This window comes from Nothobranchius furzeri, chromosome 2 (assembly GCF_043380555.1).
Source record: "Nothobranchius furzeri strain GRZ-AD chromosome 2, NfurGRZ-RIMD1, whole genome shotgun sequence".
Lineage (NCBI taxonomy): Eukaryota > Metazoa > Chordata > Actinopteri > Cyprinodontiformes > Nothobranchiidae > Nothobranchius > Nothobranchius furzeri.
In genome coordinates, this window is record NC_091742.1 from 63,955,969 (window position 1) to 63,982,196 (window position 26,228).

Here is a 26,228-nt window from a genome sequence, read left to right on the forward strand (position 1 = left end):
ATAATAGAAAAAATTCTGCACACGATCACATAGAAAGTTCTACATACTGAATACAACAATGTAACAAGACAATCCATTTTATCTGTACAAATAAATGTTCTCTTTTTTCCACATATTTCACATAATTTTTATGATGTCCAACATGAAGCAGTTGTGCGTGTTTAGAGGTTTCTGAGAGTGAGGATGCATGTCTTCTTTCCTCTCGGGATAAAACACGACTCACTGCTAAACACTAATGTTTCTCCCTCGCATTCAAAGTGATGGTGGCAGACGATATCTATGTTATAGAGCCAACACGTTGCACATTTTTACTGCTGAGTAAACAGATTCAGTTAACATGAACAAACACTCCAGTAAACAGTGACATCAGGGCTGTTTTCTTCTTTTCACCTTTCAAAAAGCACCTTTTGACTAAGCTTGTTTGGGACTAAATGGAAAATTAGAATAAAATGACGCAAATACGCCCAACCTTAGTACATCATTTCTAAAACCAATAAATAGAAATTGGGCAAAGTTTTTTTTTTTTTTTAAAGATTTATCTGATCGTTTGGTTTATTTTTACATGAGGTTGTGTGGAGTGGTCATGATCAGCATAGAGAAATACTCAACCGGGATTTCCACTGGATGCGTAAGCGGCGCGTAACATAATAGACGCATTTCTGCTCAACCTCAGCAGTGCATTCCTTCCCACTGGGAGTGTTTCAGACGTAAATGATCGGCTAAAGCGTTCCACACAACTGGTCCTGCAAAGTCACCGAATCACCAGGGAATTGCACATGATAAGCAAATAAAAAGATGGCAGTATTCTATTATTTTTACCTCTGCCAAGGAGCTGTCAAAAATAATGTTTTCTTTTAGCAACTGGATATCTGCACGCGTCTTTTAATTTGAAAATATCCAGATGTTTTACACTGCTCCCATGTTTGACTTCCTGTCTGGCCTGAATTGCTGCTTAATGCGTTCTGGAAATGTAGAGTGTAAAAAAATAGACCTGAAGGGTAAATTTGTCAGAGTGATGCAACACTTTACTTCTGAGCAATGGAAACAAAGCCAATGACTGTAACGGCAGCTATTGTTTGCGTATTCCGCTTCACAAATGCTTTGCAGACATCTTGCGACACTCATGCATCCGGTGGAGAGCAGCGGTCACGGGGAGCCAGCTAACTGACACAAGGAGCAGAACTCGAACACGTAGAACATGAGTTTATTAGTTTCTGATAGAGTTAACGAGAACCACCCTCATTTAGTGAGGAATTGACCGGGTCTTGGAAAAATAAATGTTATGAATCTAGTCAATGGCTTCAACAGTTTTCTGAGTCAAAGTGTCAGATTACCTTTTACTAGTTGTGTTGCCTATTGCAGGGGTGAGGGTTAGATGCTCTTCTAAAATAAAGCTCAAGTATTATTGTATCTTCATTTATTAATAGTAATAATAGTGGCTTTGTTTTCCATCTAAACAGTTTTGATTGTAGTTGTGTTAGTAGAACGTAAACAATTATTGATAATTCGGACATGAATTTTGCTGCTAAACGTCAAAATCCTGCAGCTGGGAGGGCGTTAGGGTCCAAAAGGTTGGGGGGCTGGGTGGAGAGGTCTTGCGGGCTGGATGTGGCTCGCGAGCCGCCAGTTGGAGTTCACTGACCCATTGCGTCTGTTTTCATCTTGGCTCTGTGGCAGTCAGATGTTCGTGACAGAGTCTGTGTAATACACGTAGGTATTACACAGACTCTGTCGTACGAACATGTTGTTAAATAATCGCGTAAATGTCAAAAACGTCCATCTAAAAAGATTTCTCTAAATGAATCCAGTTTACTTAACTCTGCTGTCTGGTGCTGACTTCTTACAGCTATGCCCCCCCCCCCCCCTTCTCTGATTAAAACAAAATTCAAAACTAATGAATATTTAATTTTGTCTTTTTAGCACTTCTCTGACTTAGTCAAAAGCTGCAAAAAGCAAATCAAGTCCTGGTCCTTAAGCCCAGTTTCAACATGAATGCACACGTCTACATGCATCCTCAACCATCCACACATGTGCACCCCCCCCCCCCCCCCCCCCCCACACACACACACACACACACACAGAAACACACTGTAAAGCACACTGTGTCCGTTTTTGTATCTATACCCAGGAGTCGGGAGAGCCGGTGAACTTGTTTGCCCTGTTTGAAGGCCTCCGCGTCGTAGAGTAGAAATCCACATAGTTGGTGTTGGCTTTGAATCGGAGCGACTGGCTGGCATAGCCGTCTGGTGAGGACGGGGTCAGTTGGACTGGTTCGTCCTCGTAGCGCTCCTCACCGTAACCTTGCGGAGATGACAGGTACATTCTGTAGCTGTTGTAGTTTTTCCTGTCAGGTTCGTCGTAGAATGGCTCTGGATGCTGAGGCAAAATACAAACAGCTTTAATACAGAAATAAACAACTTTTTAATGCATCCCAGTTAGATTTTCTTACATGGGATCTTCTTAGGTCCTCTCCTGACTGGGAGGAGTAAGTCCCAATAAAATATGGAGTTTTCTTCTCCAACCCTAACAATGAAAATGTAAAATAAAGAATATTGTTTTTATTTATTGTTAGCAGCAAACACGAGGGGACTGAGTATACATCCCTGAGTATACATCCCTGAGGGACTCCTCTCCACACACCTGTATACTGCCTTTTCTGTAAACTGTCTCCATAATATGTGTCAAGTTGCATAGATGACTGTGCTCTCTGGTAGTTTGAGCTGTGTCGTCTGATACCGAGCATCGCAGGTGAAGATGTTGCACTTCCACCTGGAGAATTTAGGAACAAAGAAACAGATTTTACCAAAATGAAAAAGGCAGAAACTGCAGAAATCAAAGTTTGGTGAGAATGTCTTGGTGTTTTCGAGTCCTAATTTCCCTCCTAAAAAAACAACTGATTAGAGGTAAACATGCTTCCGGTTTATTGTAATTTGAGACTAAATGGACAGAGCTCACACCTGACTGGATGACGGGGGACATCTGCAGGGGGCTGGTGGGTAGGGTGGGCTGAGAGCGGTAGCGGTCCCGCTCCAGAGTGGAGACGGGGGTGACAAAGTGAGTGTAGTTCCATCCATCCTGTCCACACAGTGAAGGACATTATAAAAGTAAAACTGATGAAAACATGCAGAGGTTTCATTGGTGAAACCAGTTCTCACCTGTTTGTAGAGATTCCTCAGCTCCCTGTAGTGCCACAGTGTGTTCAACACCTGAGCTGCTGCCTTCACCACTTTCATCGAGTACCTGCAACTCAGACCCAATATTTAGTTCAATGGAGCAGCAAAACTGGAGTCAACTCAAAGCCAGAGACCCGTTTCGTACCCTTTCCCTCGTCCTTTGCTGATGTCCACCAGCTTCTCGATGCCTCCGCTGTCGGCTAAAGCTTTGGCGTTCTCCATGTTGCGGCTGGTGACCTCGTGCAGCGTGCAGCAGACCGACGCTACCGTGTCATCGGACAACACAGAGGGACTCCCACCTGGCAGACGGTTCACCAGATCCCGCATGGCGTACTTTCCTACAGGAGCAGAGGCAGCATTCACCTTCTGGATCCTTACGTTCTTTTGGTGCTTTTAGAGCATCTGCCGGTTGTGAGTCTGTTAGGGTTAGTGTCTGATGGTGAACAGTTGTGCGTGTTGAGTGTTTCCAAAAAATGTCTTAAAAAGTGTTCTTGTTTTGTTCACCACAAGGGGGCAACATAGATTCAAAAACTTCTGCCTGAAGTGTGAAGTTGATCTTTTTTACACTTTCACAGGTGAGTTGGGATCTCTCTCTGTGTGTGTGTGTGTGTGTGTGTGTGTGTGTGTGTGTGTGTGTGTGTGTGTGTGTGTGTGTGTGTGTGTGTGTGTGTGTGTGTGTGTGTGTGTACCTATCAGCTCCTTGTTGCGGCCATCCAGTGCCATGTTTCGTAGCGCGGTGGCGACAGAGCAGACGACGCGGTCGTTGTCCATCCTCAGCAGCTCCACCAGGATTGGTAAACCCTTCTCCTTACGAACAGCTGCTCGGATGTAGGCGGAGAACTGTAAACAAACACCAGAGAGGTGTTAAGTTATAGTAGTAGTAGTAGTAGTAGTAGTAGTAGTAGTAGTAGTAGTAGCCTTTATTGCAGACTCACGTTCCAAAAAATACATAAAAAATATACAAAGGTGACGTTAAAAATAAAACGACAAACTCGTTAAAAGAAGAAAAGTATCCTACAAGAGACAATCATACCAGTGCTTCCATAGATTACAGGTGTAGCGTACAGCACTGTATCTGGTATTAGTCAGAGTTAGGATGACACTGTTCATGGACATATTAGGACGGCATATAAATTTATACATAACATTTCTTAAAACAGCTTTCAATGTGCTGACCTTGACAGAAACAAACAGTTCACTAGCACTGGTCCATCTGGGCTTTTTTACCAGAAGTCTTAATGCATCGTTGTAAGCCACCTGCAGTCTCTGGATACTGGCTGCTTTATAGTTCCACCATAAATGTGCTGTGCACAATGTGGTACAGTAAGCTCTAAACGAGTTCAGTTTGACGTTAGCAGAGCAATATCCAAATTTACGACACAGTACATTAGCTTGTGCGTATAACATTCGGCACTGATGATAAATGTCCTCATCATCTGACAGGTTGTCTGTCAACACATGACCTAAAATAGAGCCAGATAGCATCAAGTCAGGAAATCTGATCCATTTGTCCTCTTTAGTTCGACAGATCGTGATTATACTTTTTGCAGGATTAAATTCAACATCGTGCTGTTCACCAAACTCAGAGCACACATCAAGAAGCTCCTGAAGACCAGCTGAACTTGGGCTAAATACTGTTATGTCATTAGCATACATCAGATGATTTATTACTGTACCTCCTGCCATACAGCCAGCTCTACACTGAATTAACTGTTTAGACAGATCGTTCATATAAAAATTAAACAATGCCGGTGCTAAGATGCTCCCTTGTCTTACTCCGTTACAGACCTGAAAAGGTGCAGATACACAGTCGGCCCACTTGACCCACATGGTCTGGTTTGTATACCAAAATGACAAACATCTAACTATGTACTTAGGCACGCCAGCTTTCCACAGTTTATGAAATAATTTTCTGTGGTTCACACGATCGAAAGCCTTGGAGGCATCTAAAAAACTCATAAAAACTGGTGAGTTTTTGCTTTGGTAGCTACTTGATAGCTCCTTTAGAGCATATTAAGAAGTGAAGCATCTCCAAAAATCACGCCAAACCCTGACAGCCTCCACCTGAACCCTCTGGCCAATTGAGAACCTCCGGTTCCTGAATCCGTCTCATCTGAAATTCCTACCTTCCAGTTTCCAGCGGAGAGGTTCTGCAGGGACCCGGCAGCACCCTCCAGGGTGGCAGGATTGGAGCTCTCAGCCAGCAGGTTGAGATACGGCTTCACCACCATCGGGTGCCACAGCAGCTCCGCTCCTCTCAGCGACTGGGAGAAACCTGGGACCGGTCCAAGACCATCCCACTGCACCAAACGAAGCAGAACAGTTAGAGAACGTGTTTCTAACCCTTAGAACCCTCTGGTTCTGAGGTAACCCTAACCCTACCTTCCCATCAGGCCAGCCGCTCCTCTTCCTGCCACGCCTCCTTTTGCCCCAGCACAGGTAGTCCAGCTCCTTGGCTGTTGAAGAGAAACCCAGCAGGGTGTCCAGCTCCTGGTTGCCAAGGAGACGAGAAGAGGGCATCTCCACCTCCAGCCGGTATGAGAGGTTCCTCAGGGTGCAGACGCTGTTCTCCACGATCTGAAAGACAAATAATCAGTCACTTAACAACAAAAACAGGAAGTCTCAAAAAAGACAAGTTTGAAACCAGATTTTTATTTTTAGACAAACTTAAATCATTTGGACAGAATTTTCTAATTGTTTTTAAAACAGTAAAATCACAACTTTTGACTGGTGGACTCCATCGTCTCACTTTCAGGTGTCCTGGAAGTCTAAGCTGAAACTTTCTGGTGGTTTTAATGTATGAAGGACTTTTCAACAACATTAATTGATGGGAATAATTTATATCTCTGTAAGCAGAATGAAGAAAAATATCAAGACGAAAACTTCTAAAAGATTTTTATGTAACCACTAGGGGGTGCTACTGCAAAGGAAGACCGTTTAATGTAAATACATTTAAATGGATGTCAGTTATTTGCCTTTATTTAAAGTTTGGTTGACTATCTGCAGCCCCAACAAACATTACATTCACAACACACACTTTAGTGTTGATACAAAGTTTATGACAAATTTACAAACACAATTCCTATTTATTTTTAAACTGTAAAGCTATCTTCCTGATCCCAGATTCAACATAAGATTTTTTTTATCTGAATGAAATAATAAAAACAAATAATTGTTTAATTATATTCTTAAACAATACTAATATCCAAAAAAATTGTAACATCAGCTAAAATTTTCTATCACTATTTATACATAGTAAAGAAAAACTTGAGCTTTGTCTAATTTGTCTTTAACAGGGCTTCTGTAGATCCAGCCTCAGTTTGGAGAAACACAGATTGGTTCCTATTAAAAAGACAAACTGCATTTGTGCCAAAGCTATTTTATAAAGTTTACATTTATTTTCTCCACTTCCTGTTATTTAGGAGTTTTGCTGTAGCTAGCGCTGAAGCTAACTCCCACAGGCTTCTATGTGCAAAACTGTGTAGATTTAAAATGGTTATATTAGTGTTAACAGAGTGAACTTCAACCCTAAATGTAATCTAACTCTGACCCTCACATGAACTCATACAAACATTTTATAACTGCACAATTAAAGCAGCAGAAATACGATGACTCTGAAACACATTATGCTGTGAAGTAATCTTAAAATCTAATGAAAACAAATGTGTAGCATTAAAATCATCTTTACTTCTTGGCTTTTTTATGATTTTAGTTAACTCATACACTGCCAATGATGACTAAAGCATGTTTTTACTGTGTGGGCGTCGGAACGAGCCCCCGCACCTTGACAACAAACATCTAAGCTCTAAAGCCGATCTTCATCCACGTACGTCACACGTCACGTGATCAGGAAGCAGAACATCCATGTGTTAGGAGATCGTTTTGGGCCGCTGCTGTAAAAAAAGTGAGGAGCGAACCGGAAAAGCTTCTGCCGATCACAATTCAACAACGGATTATGAAAGAACGGATAACGCTCGAAACGCGCGGATTCTTCCTGATGTAAGAGGTGAGTCTCCTCTTTGTTTTGGTTGTTTTGGTGTCGACATCATCCTAGCCCGCAACGTTCTGTGACTCTTAAAAAAACAGTAAAAATGGTGAGAAACGCTGGCAGCGAATGAGTAAAGTTAATGTTGCTTTATGTCTTTTTTACATGACTGTTTTTACACATTTGATTAATTTCATTCATATTTTATGTCGCGGGACGCTTTCAGCCCTTTCAAATATTGTTTTTTTACTTGTTCACTCTGTGCTGTTTAAGTCACTTGTTAGTGTTAAACGTCCCCTAAGCGTTTCATAAATATACAAGACATGAACTTTATTAGTTCAATGGAAAAATTTTAATGGTTTAATATTTTCTCAAAGGCAACATATGATAGAAAATCTACAATTTGGAGCTTTTTACCATGTTTTACTGTCAATTATAAAAATGTCCTGCATCCAGGAGAAAGTAGCCCACATGAGTGCATCCCCATCAAAATGTTGTTCACAATTAATTAAATGATGCCCAGGCGGATTTGTAACATATAACCATAAAAAGGTCTAACACATGTGGGAGCGGGTCTAAGTCACTGGAAGACGTTATATTAGACACAACGTTTCCTTCCACAGGAGCCCGTGAGGACAAAACGCTTTTACTGATCTGTAGCCAGCAGTTACTAAACTTTTGCCTTTCAGAAATGTTGTTTTACATGTTTACCTCTTCACTCGTTGGCAGTGATGAAAGGGAGTCATGTCTGCTTGTCGTTTTGCTGGAGGTTGTTCTCCCAGGGATTTTTGACCCTAATGGCCATCTGTTGGTAAGATCTTATTCTAACACAAAAATACTTGCTAGCAATGATTTAGGTATGCACTGCCCCCTATCGCCAGGGAAATACACAGAATCAATTTCAGTGAGAGAAAAAGACTTTTTTGTTTCATTTCTATCTCATCGTACTAAATAATAACAAGTCTAATTTAAACAGAATGAAATAAGTAGCAAAAGCTGATGTCCTCTTCACAGGTTAATGAAAACAGCATTGAAATAAACTTCCGTGAAATAGAGACTGAAGTTTTTTAAGACATGTGGCCCTGTCCAGGCTAACTGTTTCTCTAATCTATGTTTCTGCGAACTGAGGCTGTTCAGAGATGAACTGCTAACAAACCTTTTCGCACGTCCGTCTCTTTAAGATCAACTTCTCTGTATTTTATTGGGTCCGGTCATCACCTGGTCACCCGACTGAGCTGAGAAGCAGCTTGTTCCTCGAGCCGGTGAGGGTCACGACCTCTGATGTGCACAGTCTGACTTTGTGTGTTTCTGAATAAACGGCTGAAACTCCTCGTGACTACCCTGGGATGCTTTGGGTTTAGCGTGTTTCTGCTGCACCTTGCTGTCGTAGTCGGACGTGTTGACGCAGGCTCTGAGGATGTGCAGCAGCGAGTCCACCAGACCCTCGCAGCAGCGCAGCTGACTCCTCGCCTCCTCCCCCGCTGAGCTCAGGTTCCTCCACACAAACACAAACACATTCAGATGGACGGGCGGTGCAGTGAGCAGATTCCCCCACAGGGTGGCTCAAAAACCTGCCCGGATACAGCTGAAAAGGACGGAGCACATCCTCCAATAAGAGCACAGAGCTCCCACAATGCGTTTCTATACCATCAGCATGAGTGATGGAGGCTGCTGGAGCCTTCTGTGCATTTAAAGTTGATGCATTTTCCCCGCAAACTGCAGAATTCGTCTCATTTCATCACTTTTGGTGCTGATCTGATGAAACAAAACTTCAAATAAACTAAATTCATGTGTCAAACCATCCACCTTCTCCTCTGTCAGCCAAGATCTAAACCTGCACATTCACTCTGCTGCTTTTTATTCTTTAAAACTGCATAAAACCTCCTTGCAGACTGATGGATTACAACTCCGATTTTACAGCAGCTTTTAAAAAAAGAATCAAGACAAAGATCCAGAACTATCCAGGAGTTTTAATGTTTGAATCAGTCCCTGTAGTAAACCTGGGATCCCAGCAGGTGAAAAGGACTGTTTCATTACTAACAACAGTTAAAAGTTTAAACAAGAGGGCGATTCTTGTTTCAGAGCTTTCATTTTCTCCCTTTTCAAAGAGTAAAATTTCTATTCATCAAAGTAAAATGAAGCCTAATCCCTGATGATGGTGAAAACCTTCGAATTTGAAACCTTACAAAAAGCTGCTGGGATTGCAGCCGTACCTCAGACAGCCAGTGGTGTTGCGCAGCAGCAGCGAGGACTGGAACTTGACTTTGTGATCGTCTCGGTGGGAAACGCTGCTCCAGCTGGAGTGGGGGATCACCACCGTGTTTGTGAGCGTGGAGAGAGCGTCTCGGATGATGGTCATCTTCACCGCGTCACAGGAGGACAGGTTCCACAGGACACCTGCAGAAGAACAGTTTAGAACTTTAAAGAAAACATATGATGACTTTTTTCTTAAGTTACAATAGTGCTGTGGTCTTAAAAAAAAGCCTGTTCATGAAATTATTTTCATTGAATCCCTCACCTAAATCTCAGCAGCTTTATTCTTGACGATTTCAGTCTATTTCCAGAATGAGCCGTTTGAGGGCTCTGTTGTTAAGCTGAAGCTGGCCACGCCCACCCATCCCTCATTCATACTGCTATAGGCTGAGAAGCTCTGATATCGGGAGCAGCTCAGAGTACAGCCACTGCTCCTCCAGCAGCAGCTGAGCTGAGAGGTGGTTCTATTCAAATGTCCCCTTTTGTGACATCACAAACAGAAACTTTTTGAAATGGTTCATTTTAGGCATGTAATTCAAAACACTGAGAGAAAATGGATGGATTTTATTTATTGAGTTTGGAGCATTTATGTAGGGAGTAGAGACCCACATGGCAACAAATAAAAAGATGCTGGCTTTGAATAAAACCCTCCGTGCCGTCAGTTCAGAGAAGCTTATGTGTTCAGGATAAAAAAAGAATTGTTAGCATATCATACCATGTTAGCAATTCCATCCAACCAAAACCGACTCATAGCCCTCAGATGCAATAATAAAGCAACTTAACAAGCCAGTAAGACTAAACGGTTAAGTTAGCTGATGACTTTAAATCCAGTTTTCAGAAATAGTTTGTTGAAAATCAGGAAACGCAACCAAATATTTGTTTGGAGACGACATTCACATAAACCCTGCAGGCCTAAAACGCCTCTATAATCATCAAAATCCTGAGCTGGTATTTAAAAATAAAAGCTTCTTGAAGATTTCAACTCAATGACTCAAAGTCTAGCAGCCTCCGTGTTCGACAGTAAGCGCGGTGCTGTCGGCGCCGTCCTGTTTCCAAAGCACATTATCTTAGCATCTGTCCCAGAGACTGTGCCGAGATCTGCTCTGTCAACTGTGTGTGCCGAGTGTTAAAGCCTCTGCCACTCTCACCTCCCACAGAACAGCCGATACACAGATTAATATGCTGCCAGGCGGCTCGTCAGACGACCACACACATCCATGTGCTGCCAGAACGCTGGCCAGCTGGCCCACAGACCTCGCTAGCAGCCGGACACACACACACACACACACACACACACACACACACACACACACACACTGATTTACTGTCACGTTTGTCATTTGCTGACAGACTTTTGTCTCCTAGATGCATCTTTACCTGATTTTTTTTATTAAATAAAATAGATCAAAACCTTCTCTAGCATTAAAATAACTAAACATCACATTGATTTGAAAGCTTCTTAAGACAATAAAATATCTTCTAACAAATAGTCATTTTTGTCTTCACATGGACTTCACAGTAATCCAACTAACAGTTAAATTTTTCATAAATTCCTTGTGAATTCTGGAGTTTGCTCTAATGAGTAGCAGTTGTATTAAATTACAACAACAACTCAGCAGAATTACCACATGACTAACCCCTTCGTGACCATTTTTAGAAATGAAAGTCACCAGTTTGGCAATTTTATGTTTCGTATTACATCATTAAATTAAATTACTGTTAAAGTGTTACTATTAGTCTGTAAGGGCAACATTTGATGGGCAAAATAAGCTCTTGATCTAGTCTAGACCTCTACCAGTGGCAAAAGATGTTGGCCTACAGGATGGTCTGGCCACTCTCCATTGTAGCCTCAGCAGGTTCACCATTGGTGCAAACAATTTTACGTCAGGCCAATCACAGCTCTCAATGTTTGTAGAGAGACATTGGGTGGGCTTAGCACCAGGGGCGTCGGACTGGGGGGGGGGGAGGGTACCGTTTACCCAGGGCCCACTGCAGGGAGGGGCCCTGAGACAGCTTTGAATAAAAATGTTTTATTGTTGTTGTTTTTTCCCCCCAACTTACTTAATGTCTTAATAAACTTCCCTTTACCTGGATAAAGAGTTTAAGAAACAGAATTTCGCCTTAAAATAATAACTGAATAATCTCTGAGGCATCTATCACCCCTTAAAAATGTGCAAAGTGGTTTAGTCCACACCAGCGGCCAGGGGCTGCACGGCTGCATGTACAGCTAATGAGACATCGCAGATGCTGACAGCCAGAGCTGGAGGCAGGAGAGTCAGTCATGTCTTTTCCCAAGAAAGGGAAATCTGGCTTCCAGAAAAGAAGGAGAAAAAGTTAATTGAACAGAAGCAAGTATTGACTAGGTTTTTCAAGAAGGAAGGTGAGCAGCAGCAGAACACAGTTTTAGCTGATATTAGCTAGCTCTCAGAAGCTGCATTCATGTTAGGTGTTCAGTGTTAAACGCCTTTAGTTTCACCATCAAGATCAAATATAAATTAATTTGTGTTATCAGTGAAAACACTAATTAATATATATATATATATATATATATATATATATATATATATATATATATATTAATCAGAACTATTATTGCGGACGGCCGCCGCCAATTAATTCGCGGACCTCGCAGTAAAAACAGGTTCACTCTGTGTGGATATTTCAGCTCCTTCCCAGTCATGGACCAGGACAAACTTGGTATCGATGGATTCGTGGTAATCTCAGGAATGTGAAGCTGCCACTGTTTTTCGTATAGCATGATGACACTGGTGTTAGAGGATTGTTTTTGACTTGGTTAGATATTTTAAGCCTATTTTAAATTTCTTTATATTTGATCTTGAAAACGGACAATCTTGTAATTTGGCTGATAATGCAGGGATTATAAAATTTAGAGTACATTACATTCACAGAGAGAACCTGGTTTATTTCATGTCCTATGTATTTAATATATCAATACATATCAGCAAAGCTTAACATCATGAACCATGACAGACATGACTGAAGAGCAGATGAAGATATCATGCCAGGCACTGATGAGAACATATTGCAAGGATCTCACAGCTGAATTTGAGAATGAGGTGCTACACCTGAGAACAATATATGGTGCCACATTTCCACACATTCAGTCTCCTCTTGAGCTGCTTAATGCCATCTACAGGATGCAATTACAGAGCAGTTTTGGAGAAGTTTGTATTGGACTGAGGATATTTTTCACACTACCTGTGACTGTTGCTGGGGGTGAACGGGCTTTTAGCAAACTGAAACTGGTGAAAAATTATTTGAGATCAACAATGTCCCAGGATAGACTGAACAGCCTAGCTCTTCTTTCTATTGAAAGCCATTTAGCCAAAGGATTGGACTTTAAAGATCTCATAAGTGATTTTGCTAACATGAAGACCCGTCAGTGGGCATTTACTGGAAAATAAATTCCAGGATTTTTGTTTGAACACATTGTTGGCAAATAAAAATAATTATATGTGAAGTCTGGGCATTTCACTTTTATTATGCTGGCATTTGTATTTGCTCAATATAGAGGTTAAACTAAGATCATATTTATTATCTTGTCTTATAGCATGACAAAAAATGTGTAAGAGAGATATTAAGTAATTGAGCATGGGGGCCCACCTTGAAGACTTGTACCTAGGGCCCAGAATTTGGTGCTACGCCCCTGCTTAGCATATTCACAATAGAGCTTGTTTTTAATACGATAACAGCAGAGCTTCAACAGAGAATAACCCACAAAGATGGCAGCGGCTCAAGGTGGTGCTCGTTTAAAACGGCTTAAGCATCAACTCTGAAGGATTTAGACTTGAGCTTCTTCTTCAACTGTGTATGGCAGACTGCCCCGTTGACTGATTTACAGGTGAGAGACATAGTCCCTCCAGCATGTCCTGGGTCTACCTTTAGGTCTCCCGGTTGGACGTGCCCAGATAACCTCAGCTGGGAGGCATCCAGGAGACATTCCAATCAGATGCCTGAGCCACCTCAACTGGCTCCTCTTGATGTGGAGGGGCAGCCGGTCTACTCCGAGCCCCTCCTGGATGACCAAGCGTCTCACCCTATCTCTAAGGGAGAGTCCAGACACCCTGTACAGAGAACTAATTTTGGCCACTTCTATCTGCGGTCTCACTTCCATCACTACCCAAAGCTCGTGGTCATTGATGAGGGTACGAACGTAGACCGCAGATGGAGAGCTTTGCCTTCCAGCTCAGCTCTCTTTACCATAACAGACCGGTACAATGCCTGCATCGCTGCAGACACAGCACCAATCCCCTCCACACCTTGGCTGCGCCTAGAAATCCTGCCTATAAAGGTTATGAACAGAATCAGTGACAAAGAGCAGCCTTGGCGGAGTCCACTCTCACCGGGAACGAGCCCGACTTACTGCCGGCAACGCAGCCCGAGCACCGACACCGGTCATACAGGGACCTAGAAGCTTGTATCAAGGGGCCTGGTACCCTACCTTTGACTACTGCCTATCTCACAACACACCCGGAGGCTAAGGCTCCTTCCACAAGTGGCAAGCCCATAGGAATGGGGGCCGACGTCTCCTCTTTGGGCTGTGCCCGGCTGGGCTTCATGGGTGAAAGGCCGGCCACCAGGGCCCCAGTGACCTGCGTCCGGGCGAGAGAACACGGTTTCCTGACTTGTAACACCATTCATGTTTCTCATCATAAGGAGTCTTTGGGCTGCACTTCGTCTGATCCTTCGCCTAGGACCCTACCAGAGGCTTTAAGCCCCAGACAGCTTAGCTCCTAGGATCACTGAGACACTCAAACGCCTTCACCACAGTAAGAGAAAATAAAAAATTGTTTTATTAGTTTAAATCCATTTGATGTTGTCACTGAAAGATACCGAAAGATTTGAGACCTAACAAATGAATAATCCTCGGCTTCTTCCCAACTTCAACAGCCTTCATGGAATTTGCTGCCAGGGTTTGAATTGACACAACTTCCTTCAATCTTTTCACAATAAGAGTCCCAGTTAAATGCACCATGTGGTCAACTTACAAATGCTGATTATAATAATCAGCTATTTATACATTTGTTTTCACATCATTAAACAGCAGGACACGGGATTTTATAACAATTAAATTCAAAAAGAAAAACTTCAAAAAATGCTGATGCTCGTGTAGAAAAGACAAACTGGAATATTAAAGCCTGATTAATTTGGGTCTCGGTGAGAGGTAAACCAATCTTGTTTACATTTAAATTGAATTGAACAGTAGCCAGCTGACGTACCAGTGACCAGCTCACGGACTTCGTTGTCAGTGGTTTTCCTGAGGAGACGCAGCAGAGCCGGAACGCCGCCGCAGTTCCTCAGCGCCACCTTGTTGCTATCAGTGGCCTTGCTGTAGACCAGGTTCCTCAGAGCTCCGCAGGCACTCTTCTGGACCTCGGACACCTTGTGGTCCAGCAGGTCCACCAGGTGCTGGATTCCTCCCAGGTGACACACCTCAACAACAAAAACCATTATGCACAGAAAAGATTCAACTGAGTTCTGATGCAATCATTTCCTCGTAGGTGCTGTGCTAAAATCTGGACCCAAACACCTCGGGAGAGAAGCTTCTAAAATAAACTCGTCTCAGGAGGGCAGCAGACCCGTTTCTTTTCCTATTCTGTGTTTAAACAATCAGGCATGCGTCCAAGGACAAATGAAAAGCTCATCACCAAACTAACTTGAGGCGCTAAAGCGCCTCTTGCACACGGTGCCGTTGCGTTGGCGTTTGCTGCAGCAGCTGAGAGTGCGCGAGTTTCAGCGTGTCGGAGCGCTGACACATTTGGCACCAGTGCCAGGTAAAGTTTTCTTGGAGCAGTGCTTTGGCTCCCCGTCGGGCTGCTTCCCAAAAAAATGTCCATTCAAACAGTGTAAGCTGAGAATACTCAGAATAAAGACAATAAAATGAAGGATGCAAGTTATTAAACTAAATCTGATGCTGCTGTTTGAAAAAGCTGTTTGGACTGATGCCACCATGAAAGCCACAGGAACATCTGAGAGCAGCAGCAACTGTTTCCACTTGATTAAAGAGTTGTGACGCGTCATCCAGTTATTTTTACACTCGCTGCTGCCCAGCGTGCCTCATCACCTCACCTCCACCTTGACCCTGTTGTCTCCGTAGCACAGGTGCTGCAGGTAGGCAGCAGCGTTGGACTGAACGGAGGGGAAGTGATGCTGCAGCATGTGGATGACCTCCGGCAGTTCAGGGTCGCGCCACGCAAACTCCCTGAAGAGAAACGGAGAGAACAATTTTTTCTTTCTTTTTACTTCTAAACCCTAAGCCACAACATTTATGGAGAACTTCTAAAATATAAAACTATATTTGAAATCATCTGTGAAGTCTACTTGAGCTATAAAGCCCTAAAGGGGGCGGGGCTTTCTCCCCTCGTTCACCAAACTGTCATATGGGGGGAAAAGAGAAGTAATTCTTACTTTTTTTGTCTCTACGTTTAACAAAATCATAGCATTGAAGCCGTAAAAGGGTAGAAAGTTCACCAACATACTTGGAACAATCCATACCTTGGGTCCTTATGGATGCTCTCAATGGAAGGGGTCCGAGTGATGACTCGGTCCACCAGCGCGGAGTGTCTGGGGGAGTAGACGGGCTCAGTGGACACTCTAATGGAGTCGACGTACGCAGCTGCTGAGTTCAGCCCATAGCTGCTTCTTTGGTACGGCAGCGTGCCGCAATGGCTTGTGGTCCGAGGAAGGGTCCCCATACCTGAGGATTCAATACACATCAGAAGGTGTTAGACTTAGGTAGTTAAATAGTAACAAACCATTTAAAATAAAGCAAAGGTCAAACCAGTTCACATCATGCCCAAACAAATTAAAAATGGCTCCTTCTGTACTTCACTAACCTCGGTGTTATGAAAGTCTTTAATTAACAATGCTGCAAAGAACATGAAAGCGTTCAGTCTAATTAAAATCTGACCCGAGGGAACAAAAATAACGTTTTTCAAGAGAATGTTTAAGGAATTTGTTTAAATCTGACCTCTTAATCACAGGATAGCAGGTTGGAAAGATCATTGTGGGAAATAGTTATTAGTATTATCTCACACTAATGGGGCTTTCTTAGCATGCAGACACTGGAGATGTATTTTTAATCAGAAAGAACACACACAAATGGCCATTAATTCCTTAAAAGTAAAATATTGGTGCCTGGCAAAAAATTTAAATATAAATTTTGTCCTGGTTGTAATCAATTTGAACTTGGCAAATTTAAGTAGCTTGATGCTGACAACTTTGCATAAAGATGTGTTAATATTTGTTTGTTTTGTATGTTTTTTAAATTACTACATTTGAGACATCAATATGAAAAAGAAACATCCACCATAAAACAGTCTGGAGAAAATAACAAGTATCCTAGTAAAGACCCCTGAGGAACTCCTGTGGAGTGGCAGTACCTGTGTTTGTCCTGTAGAGGGTGCCCTGGGGGTCGTGGGTAGGGCTGTGATAGAGGGGGCTTTGGAACGAGCGTTCATCAAAAACAGACGTCATGTGACAGTCTGGAGACATGGCTGCCCTTAGCTCTGGGTCTATCTGCGCTCCATGACCGGCGTATGAGCTGTGAAGTCCTGCAGGTGCACACAAAAAATAAATAAAATACCTGACACATAACTTAGTAGAATAAATGCAAAAGAAAAAAATTAAGATTCTGTTTTAACAAAAGCTGGAACTAAGACAATAAAAATTATCACCTGCTGTGGGGTCAGCTGATTACCTATAGGAGTCAACCTGATCCAAGATGGCCACCACAACCAAACTACAATGTTGGATATGATATTCAGTGTAAGAGATATTGAGCTAAAACCTGATCAAATATCTCAACTGATGGAGAATATTCTATAAACGATGAAAATAATCATTGAGTGGTTGACCCAACCCAGTCAATATGGCTGTAACGTTTTCAGCGTTAGAGACACTGAGCTAACATTCTGTTTAATAATAGTTAGGAGTGATCCTCGGCATTTGCTCAGATTGCTAATGGATTATGCTTTATCTTTATCTCTGGCTGATCAACATTAGCCAACACAAAACTAGAAAAACTCAATGGATGTGCAAGATAAACCCTAACCCTAACCAGGCACTGCCAACACAAACACTAAGCACAAAAATACTCCACAAGATATGGCGATATCATGTAAGAGTGCATGTAAAAATAGTTTTTTTCAAGAGTTGATGTAAATGTAGCCCCGTCATTTCTTAGCATCTCATTTTGAGAATCTGGCATGTACAGCACTAAAGGGAGACAAGGCAGCTTTGGGATTAGGAATCCAGATCTATGTCTTGACGTTTCTCCCTCTTTGTTATCCTCTGTTAAATGAGATTTGCAGAAAAACCCTTCCATGCAGTGCAGACAACAACCCACATTGTGCTCATAAACTGCTCCGGGGACTCTGGTCACTCAAAGTTTGCTGCAGGCATTGACATCAGCAAGTCAGACAGCCAAGGCAAAGGGGCTTTTCCATCCTCCAATCTCACAGCAGATAAGCTGAAAGAACGCTCCAATTATAAGGAGGCTTTGGGTCATGAAGGGGGTGGGGGCTTTGTGGATCAGTTAAACAGTTCAAGCAAAGAATTTGAACATAAAGCTGGTGATGAAGGAGCCATTTGCTGCTGCTGGTCTATTCACCCCTTATGGTGGTTGCCACCATATTATCACATATTTAGTAGGGGTTTGTATGTATTCAACCTTAATAAACATTCAACAAAAGTAGCAAAATTTAATGAATGAGTATTCTTTTTTACACGCTGGAGGGACATTTGTCATCTGGTCAGGGAACGCCGTGTGATTCCCCCGGAGGAGCTGGCACATGTGGCTGGGGAGAGGGAAGTCTGGGCCTCCCTGCTGCCCCTGTGACCTGACGCTGGTTAAGCAGCTGAAAATGGGTGGATGGATGGATGGATGGATGGATGGATGGATGGATGGATGGATGAAAGAACGAATGAACAAACGAACGAATGAATGGGTGGATGGATGGATGGGTTGATGGATGAATGAATGGGTGGATGGATGAATGAGTTGATGGATGATGGATTAATGTAATAATGTAGGATAATAATGTTCTTATAATATTATAATATTCTTGGGATTTTTCCTAGTCTGATAGACACTTCTGTTGATTTCAGCAAGTAAAGGGACTAAAATGTGTTGCACCAGGCAGGATGGCTGCCCGTTAGAGGGTTTTATTGTCATGTTCTGTGTCCCTTTGTTCCCCAGCCCCTCCAGTTCCCACTCCATGGTTCTCCATGTTCTGTGGCCCAGTATCCCCAGCCCTCTGTAGATCTCTCCTCTTGTGTCCTCCTAGTCACTCCTTAGTTTTCATAGTTTTAGTTCTCCTCTCTTATCCCTCTAGTTAGTAGTTGTTTGCCCTAAGTCTTTAAGTTTAATTATCCGGTTTCTAGAGTTATCTGCCCTCCTGCTTGTTTTCTTTTCACCATTTAGATTATTGTTTTCACCTGCCTTCCCTCCAGCTCACCACTCACACCTGCCACCTGTTCCCCTGATCACCTCCCTCCTGTTTATAAGCCTTGTCTTGTCACTCTGTGTTTGTCGGTCCATTGTTTATGTCAGCGGGTTTTTTTTTGTCTCTCCCTCTTGGTCTTTGGTACTTTGCTCATAAAGTGAGCTTTTGGATTTATCCCTGCTTCATTTTTGTTACTGGGTTTTTGCCTCCTGCCCTTTTTGGACTTTTATTTTGTCATCCAAAATAAAGGATTCTTCTTTATTTAACATTCCTGCCTCGTGTCATCCTGGGTCTGCATCTTGGGTCCTAACCTCCTGCTCCTCAGTGTGACATTTATTAATGAAAATCATTTATAGTTGATGACTCGTCATCCCAACAAGCAACTAAAAATAATAAAAATAACTCAGGATGTTTAACTTTTGTTCCAGAAAATAAAATGTTTGTACTTTAACGCTCTAAAATCTTCATTAACATGATAAACTGTAATTTCCTCATTTATCTCATCCAATCAGTTCATCAGATATTTTGCAAGCAAGTGTATGAACAGGCAAAAACACCATCATACATCCACCTTTTGGCAGCTCTGTATACTGGCAGATTCCCAGCTGTTACTACTTAAGCTACTCCCATTAATAGCCTCATCATGTATGTCCAACTATTGCTTATCTCCCTCATGTAATCTGGGATTATCATGGATCTGCAGGATAATCGAGAATACGTCTTTAGGGGACATATTAGGCCACTCAGCAGCACTGCAGGACGTTGCTCAGCTAGACTCAACAAAGTCAGATATTTTGTGTCATTTTAGTTTGTTTTAAAACAAAAGGTGAACAAATGCATCTTCAGTGCAGAATTACACAGCAGACTCTCATCAGGGCCACAGGTCAGAAAGATTAGTGGAGGACAGGATGGAGGAGCACATCTGCAGCAACAGCACCGCACAGAGGGGAAGACAGAGCAGCAGAGGAAGAGGAGAAAGTGAGGAAGAGGAGCAATTTTATTTTTGCAGAAGAGTCTTCAACAGCGCCGAGGCCACAGCGACTACACCTAAACACTCCACGTTCACAGATGCGGCGCAAACGTTTCTCTTTAGTGGGAAATTTGCTCCAAAAACGTGTGTCTGTAAGCCAGGCTCAGCCAAGATTCTGGCAGCAGCACAGAAATAATCCCTTCTCAAGTTTCTCAGCCAGCTGCGGCCATCTCAGCCAATCAGAGAGGAGCAAAGTCGAAAGGTTGGATCTCCAGGGATGTCCGTCCGCTCCTCATCCTCGCCTAAGCATGTCTGACAGCGAGTTAACTGGTAAGTAAATGTCAGAAAAAAAGACAAGCTTGTGTGGAGCCATACCTGTGATGTGACGGGGATATTTCCACACTAATTAACTGTATTTTCCACGCAGAAGATGTTGCCAAGGAAATAACTAATAAATGAAAATCATTTTCAGTATCAAGATGTTTATGCCGAATATCTCCAGTTAGACTGAAATAAGAAAAACAGCCTCACCTTTTCTTCACCTCCAGATGTTTATCTAAGGAGCTCGAGGCGGACAGCGTCAGACAATATGATCTTAGCTTATATTTGATCAGATTCTTTTATGAGACATTGTACGCTGGCTGCTTAACTACAGGGAGATACAGAAATAGTGACATTTGTACTTTGTACATTTTCTAGTTGCAATTTTGCCACAAAATGTCCTAAAGGGAGACAAGGCAGTTTCGGCTTGCTTTTAGCACCCCCTAGTGTCCGTTTGTAGAACTGAAACCAAAACCTTAATCTAACAGCTGGAATATCTCCCAGCCTTCATTTGTGTCTACAGGATGATTCATCACTAAATAAAATAAATCAGACGTGTTCATGATCTAAAACACGTGCTGGAGCCAGACAGCAGCGCCGGGTATGTCAGCTCAAGTCCAACAGAGCAGACCGGCAACTGTGAAGTTGCAGGTATGGTATTCTGGCCACAGGGAGCAATAGGGGATGGGTGGCATTTCATTAACCCTGTAAAGGTTCATTTTAGCACATAAAGGCTCAAGAAAATTTTTCAAAAATATCAAAAAGTCGCTGATTCTCCTTTTAAAATCATTGACAAATTTAAAAAGTCACAAAATTGTGTCATATTTCTTAATCAAAAGATAAAAATGCCTGAAATTAATTTCAGACTATTTTGACTTAAGAAAGTTGTTCCAAATCAGTGAATTCATTTTGTCCTCATGGGCACCAGTAGAAGGAAATAAGGCATCTAATGTGGTGTCCCTCAGAGACTTAGACCCGCTCCCATGTATTTTAGACCAGATTTTCATAAATGTTACCAGGGTTGGGAATTGAAAAACAGTTCTTGTTGAGAACCGGTTCCCATTGTTTCAATTCCTAGGTATAGTTCGGCACTTTTGCAAACGACTCTTCTTATCAGTTCCAGTCGGCGTTAGTGACGTCGCCGGAAGCAGGAAACATGGCGTCTAAGCAGCACAAGAAAGCAGGACAACAGGGTAACTTGCAATAGTTGCAAAGTAGATATTTCATCAAGGGAGGAAGCATTATGAGTATACAAAAACCTTTGGGCACAAAATACGAGATAACTTAAGAAGAAGAAGAAGAAAAAGAAGAAGAAGAAGAAGAAGAAGAAGAAGAAGAAGAAGAAAATATCATTTCTATAGCACCTCTCAAGATAAAAATCATGAGACGCTTCACAAAAACAAAAAATGTAAAAATATAAAAAAGCATTTAGAAAATGTTTAAAAATATATTTAAAATGAGCAAAAATAGACAATTGGGATATAAAAGAAAAAATATTAAGAAAAAGAGAGAGAAAAGGAAAGAGGGAAATCAGTGGATCCTGAGGAAGGTGGAATAGGTGGGGAGAGCAGAATAAAGAGAGGGTGGTGAAGAAGGTCATCCAAAAGCCAGCTTGAACAAGTGAGTCTTCAGCTGCTTTTTAAAGGAGACCACTGAGTCCACTGATCTCAGGCTCAGGGGGAGAGAGTTCCAGAGTCTGGGGGCCACAGCAGCAAATGATCTGTCACCTTTGGTCTTTAGCCTGGTGCTGCACAACCAGTAGGCTTTGATCACTGGACCTCAGGGACCTACTGGAGGTGTAGGGACTAAGAAGGTCACCAATGTAAGATGGTGCTTGTCCCTGTAAGGCCCCATAGACCAGAACCAGGATCTTGAAATGAACCCTGAAGTTGACTGGCAGCCAGTGAAGCTGGAGGAGAAGCGGGGTGATGTGGGTGTGTTTGGAGGACTTGGTCAGAAGCCGAGCACAGGCATTCTGAACCACCTGTAGACGGTTAAGGGAGGTTCTGCTCAGACACGTGAAAAGAGAGTTACAGTAGTCTAAGTGTGAGGAGATGAAGGTGTGGATAACTGTCTCAAGTTCAGAGCGAGACAGAATGGGACTCAGCTTAGCAATGTTCCTGAGATGGAAGAAGGAAGATCAAACAAGAGAACTGACATGAGAATCCAGGGTGAGAGCTGGGTCAAATGTCACGCCAAGATTCCTGACTGAGGGTTTGGTGTGAGAAGCAAGCTGACCAAGGGAGTCTCTGACTTTGGGAACCAGCTTGTCTGGGGCACAGATGAGGATCTCAGTCGTATCTTCATTCAGCTGAAGAAAGCTCCCAGCCATCCAGGTTTTGATAGAGTCTAAGCAGGTGTGTAACGGCTGCAGCTTAGACATCTCATGGGGCTTAAAGAAGATGTACAGTTGGATGTCATCTGCATAAAGATGGTAGGAGATTCCTTTGAAGGAGCTCAGGATGTGCTGAAGAGGAAGCAGATAGAGGAGGAAGAGCATAGGCCCCAGCACAGAACCTTGTGGGACACCATGGGTAAGGGAAGTGGTGGAGGACCTAAACTTGGAGACAGCCACAGAAAAGGAGCGCTCAGAGAGATAAGAGGAGAACCACTCCAGAGCAGATCCTGATAGGCCTACCCAGTCTCTCAGCCTCTCCAGTAGCAGGTGATGGTCAACAGTGTCAAAGGCTGCAGTCAGGTCCAACAGGACCAGAACAGAACAGTCCCCTGCATCACTGTGGGTCAGAAGGTCATTAGAGACCCTAAGAAGAGCTGTTTCAGTAGAATGAGCTCTACGAAAACCTGACTGGAAGCATTCATAGCTGTTATGTTCATCAAGAGCAGCTGTGAGTTGTTTAGCCACAACCTTTTCCAAGATCTTGGAGATGAACGGAAGTTTAGAGATGGGCCTGAAGCTGCTATGGAGAGAGGGGTCGACACTCGGTTTTTTAAGAAGCGGGTGGATTACAGCGTTCTTAAAGTAAGCAGGGACCTGACCAGAGACCAGAGAAGCATTAATTACAGAGAGCACGCTGGGACCGATGGACTGAAAAGCACTTTTAACTTATAGTTAATGAGGTGTTCTGACCCGCTCTGGACTGGTGAATATCAACGCAGCAGCAGCGGTGATGTTAGCACGTCCTCTCCTGTTAATGCTGCAGGTAGCTAATCAACGAACACTATCATGTTAGCATCATTTACCTCATATATACACCTCCACACTAGCGGGCTCCAGCAGCAAAGGTCTGATCTGTGGTGAGATCTGTCCCACTCTACAAAAGCTACAGCAACCCCGCACCGAACAAGACGGCTCTGTCTTCACAGCGAGCATAGAGGATGTGCTATTAGTCTTTAGCCACCTGTTTAACTACTCTGGAATTGATAAGGAATTGGATCGATAGACAGAATCAACGATGCCATTGATATTGATTAAAGCTCATCAATTCCCACCTCTAAATGTTAAAAAGCCGTCAATATTTTTCAACTGGGCATCATTTCATTGATTTTCAACAATATTTTGATGGATATTTCCAGAGAATAATGGTAAAAAGTACACACTGTAACTTTAACTTAAAATGAATTGAAATACATAATTTCACATAATAAATATTCAACACATCCACATTGTTCTATTCTGGTAAGACTGTATTCCTTCCATAAGCAGAAAAACATTCATGATTTAGAAAATGTCTTTGCTGAAGCATAAACATTTTTATTGAATCCCATCAAAGGTGTCTAAACTGGCTGACGTTTGGGTCTTTGTGCTCCAAATATTGGCGTTTGCATGACTAATCAATGTTTGGCAGACAGATTACATCAGAGACCAACTGTAGAGTGGAATCATCCAGGACTGATAGGCTAACAGCTAGTCTGCGTGTGGCCAATACCAAAATCTGTAGTTTTGAAGAATGTAAACTGTTTCTCCAAACGGAGGCTGTTCAGGAAGCTATGAGTTTTACAAAGCAACACTTTAACCTTCATGATAAAGACAGAATTATCTTTTTTGTATTGTGATGTCAGTGTTTTTGCAGCATGTAGTGCATGATGGGTAATTCAGCAGCAGTAACACTAAAGAAAAGAATCTCGGTGAAACAGGATGTACATGTTAAATAAGAAAAACACTCAGAGTTTGACGGTAAAGTTTCGTTTCAGTTCCTCCTGCTGTCTAATTGGACCGTCTCCCACCCGCTGTTCCTCCTGCTCCCACCTCCTCCTCCAGCTGAGTCTAACAGCATTTCCTCCTACAGCCATCAGTTTGCTAAAAGCAAAGCATGAAAGGAAAATCCGAGAGGAATCCCTCTGATCTGGTGTGCTGTCGTGCTGTGAAAGCGTGTTTGGGATATTTCCCTGGCTTGTTTTCCTCCCGCGTCAATCAGCACGTCCAATAAGATCAGAAGGAAGTTCCTGATAAAAGACAAATCCTTCCTGTAAACAACGAGAATCCAAAATCTGGATCGCGTTTCACTTTTACTGGCAGTTAAGGAGCTTTTTAAAAAATATATAAACAGCTGTGGAGCTGCAGCCAAGTCAGAACGCGCTCCGATATCTAATAAGTTCCACAGAAAAAGAGAACATTAAACCATCAGAGGAAATGGGTTCTGGTCTGCAGAGCGTGGATCTGTTTATGTGCGGAGAAACAAACTTGCTGCAACGCCATTTGTCTCTCCTGCAGCAAGATGTTTGTCATCCTGACACGACAAGATCCGGTGGAGCTCGAAGGTAAGAGCTGACCTCTCCATCCACAGCAAATGTAAAGAAGGAGGACAAAAGGAAACGGCTGCACTGTGTAAACATTCAGAACCAATACAGCGTTTGCAGATTAACTACAAGAACTAAATGGAAACTAAAAGATCTAGCATGCTTTCTATGAATGAGGGCTGCCCAATAAACCAAACTGTGGCAAGTGAAGATGGCAGAACGAGGGCAGAACACACAGGTCTACACAATTCTCCAACATCACCACCACACGCTCTGTGGTTCGGTGTCCAGAGATGCATTTTATACAATTCTATTTCCAACCACCAACACTATTGACAAAAAACCCACATATTTTCATACACGACTACTTGCTTCTCACTCAGCTGCTCCTCTCTGCATTTATAGCAGCATTGTTAATCTGTGTTTCCTTTATGTGTCGTAGACTAATGCCTAAATATAACAAAAATGATCTTAAATCCACTTCAATTTAATCTTGTTTCTCCTGAAAATGATAAAAGTAATTCTGGTCTCTAAATGTACACTTTCATACGTCTTTACCACCACTAAAAACTACTGCCACAAATCAGAGTCTGAGGAGTCCTTAAAATATGAACTCTTGGTATTTTAGACTTAATCAGAAAATGTCTGCTCAAAAGTTTCTGTGCTTAAAAAACAAAACCTGTTGGTGACCAAAGTTTCACTGTTCTGTTGTTTTCAACACTGATCATGGTGTAGAGTTTGGTTTGCCGTGCAGGGATCTTTCTTAAACATGTCCCGGGTGATGCCTGATGCAGTGATTTAGATGTGCACCGATAAAAAAATGGTTTACTAAAGTAACAAGTAATTATGCTAAATAGTCATGAATTTGAACTTTTCCCATCATTGGGTAGCCATAACAATCAGTTTAAGATTCAATTTGATTTTCTCTCGTTTTAATAAAACTAATTTCTACAGGTGCTGGTCATAAATTAGAATATTATGACAAATCATTTTTTTTGTCGCGTTCCTTGTGTCAAGAACTGGACTGCTGCTGAGTGGTCCAAAGTTATGTTCTCTGATGAAAGTAAATTTTGCTTTTCCATTGGAAATCCCCATCCCAGAGTTTGGAGGAAGAGAGGAGACACACAGAAGCCACGTTACTTAAGGTCCAGTGGAACGTTTCTACAGTCACTGATGGTTTGAGGAGCCATGTCATGTGCTGGTTTTGGTCCATTGTTATCTGAGGTCTAAGGTCAACGCAGCCGTCTACCAGGAAGTTTTAGAGCATTCATGCTTCCTGCTGCTGACCAACTTTATGGAGATGCAGATGTCCTTTTCCAAAAGGACTTGGCACCTGCACACAGCGCCACAGCTACCGGTTT

The 26,228-nt window shown here is 42.5% G+C and overlaps 1 protein-coding gene across 2 annotated transcripts in view; it reads right to left on the reverse strand.

Moving 5' to 3' along the window:
- Positions 1-2,044: 2,044 nt before the first annotated feature.
- Positions 2,045-26,228, reverse strand: part of LOC107377197 (plakophilin-4) — a 68,049-nt gene continuing 43,865 nt past the window's right edge. For both annotated transcript variants that reach the window (XM_015946663.3, XM_015946662.3), the window contains exons 8-22: positions 16,815-16,985; positions 15,928-16,129; positions 15,502-15,634; positions 14,652-14,865; positions 9,372-9,555; positions 8,536-8,653; positions 5,556-5,750; positions 5,300-5,473; positions 3,863-4,013; positions 3,319-3,511; positions 3,156-3,240; positions 2,958-3,075; positions 2,641-2,769; positions 2,450-2,523; positions 2,045-2,376 (exon numbers count right to left, since the gene is read on the reverse strand). In XM_015946663.3, the coding sequence (XP_015802149.3) occupies positions 2,119-2,376; positions 2,450-2,523; positions 2,641-2,769; positions 2,958-3,075; positions 3,156-3,240; positions 3,319-3,511; positions 3,863-4,013; positions 5,300-5,473; positions 5,556-5,750; positions 8,536-8,653; positions 9,372-9,555; positions 14,652-14,865; positions 15,502-15,634; positions 15,928-16,129; positions 16,815-16,985 (2,399 nt within the window). In that variant the 3' untranslated portion in view covers positions 2,045-2,118. The remainder of the gene's footprint in view (positions 2,377-2,449; positions 2,524-2,640; positions 2,770-2,957; positions 3,076-3,155; positions 3,241-3,318; positions 3,512-3,862; positions 4,014-5,299; positions 5,474-5,555; positions 5,751-8,535; positions 8,654-9,371; positions 9,556-14,651; positions 14,866-15,501; positions 15,635-15,927; positions 16,130-16,814; positions 16,986-26,228) is intronic.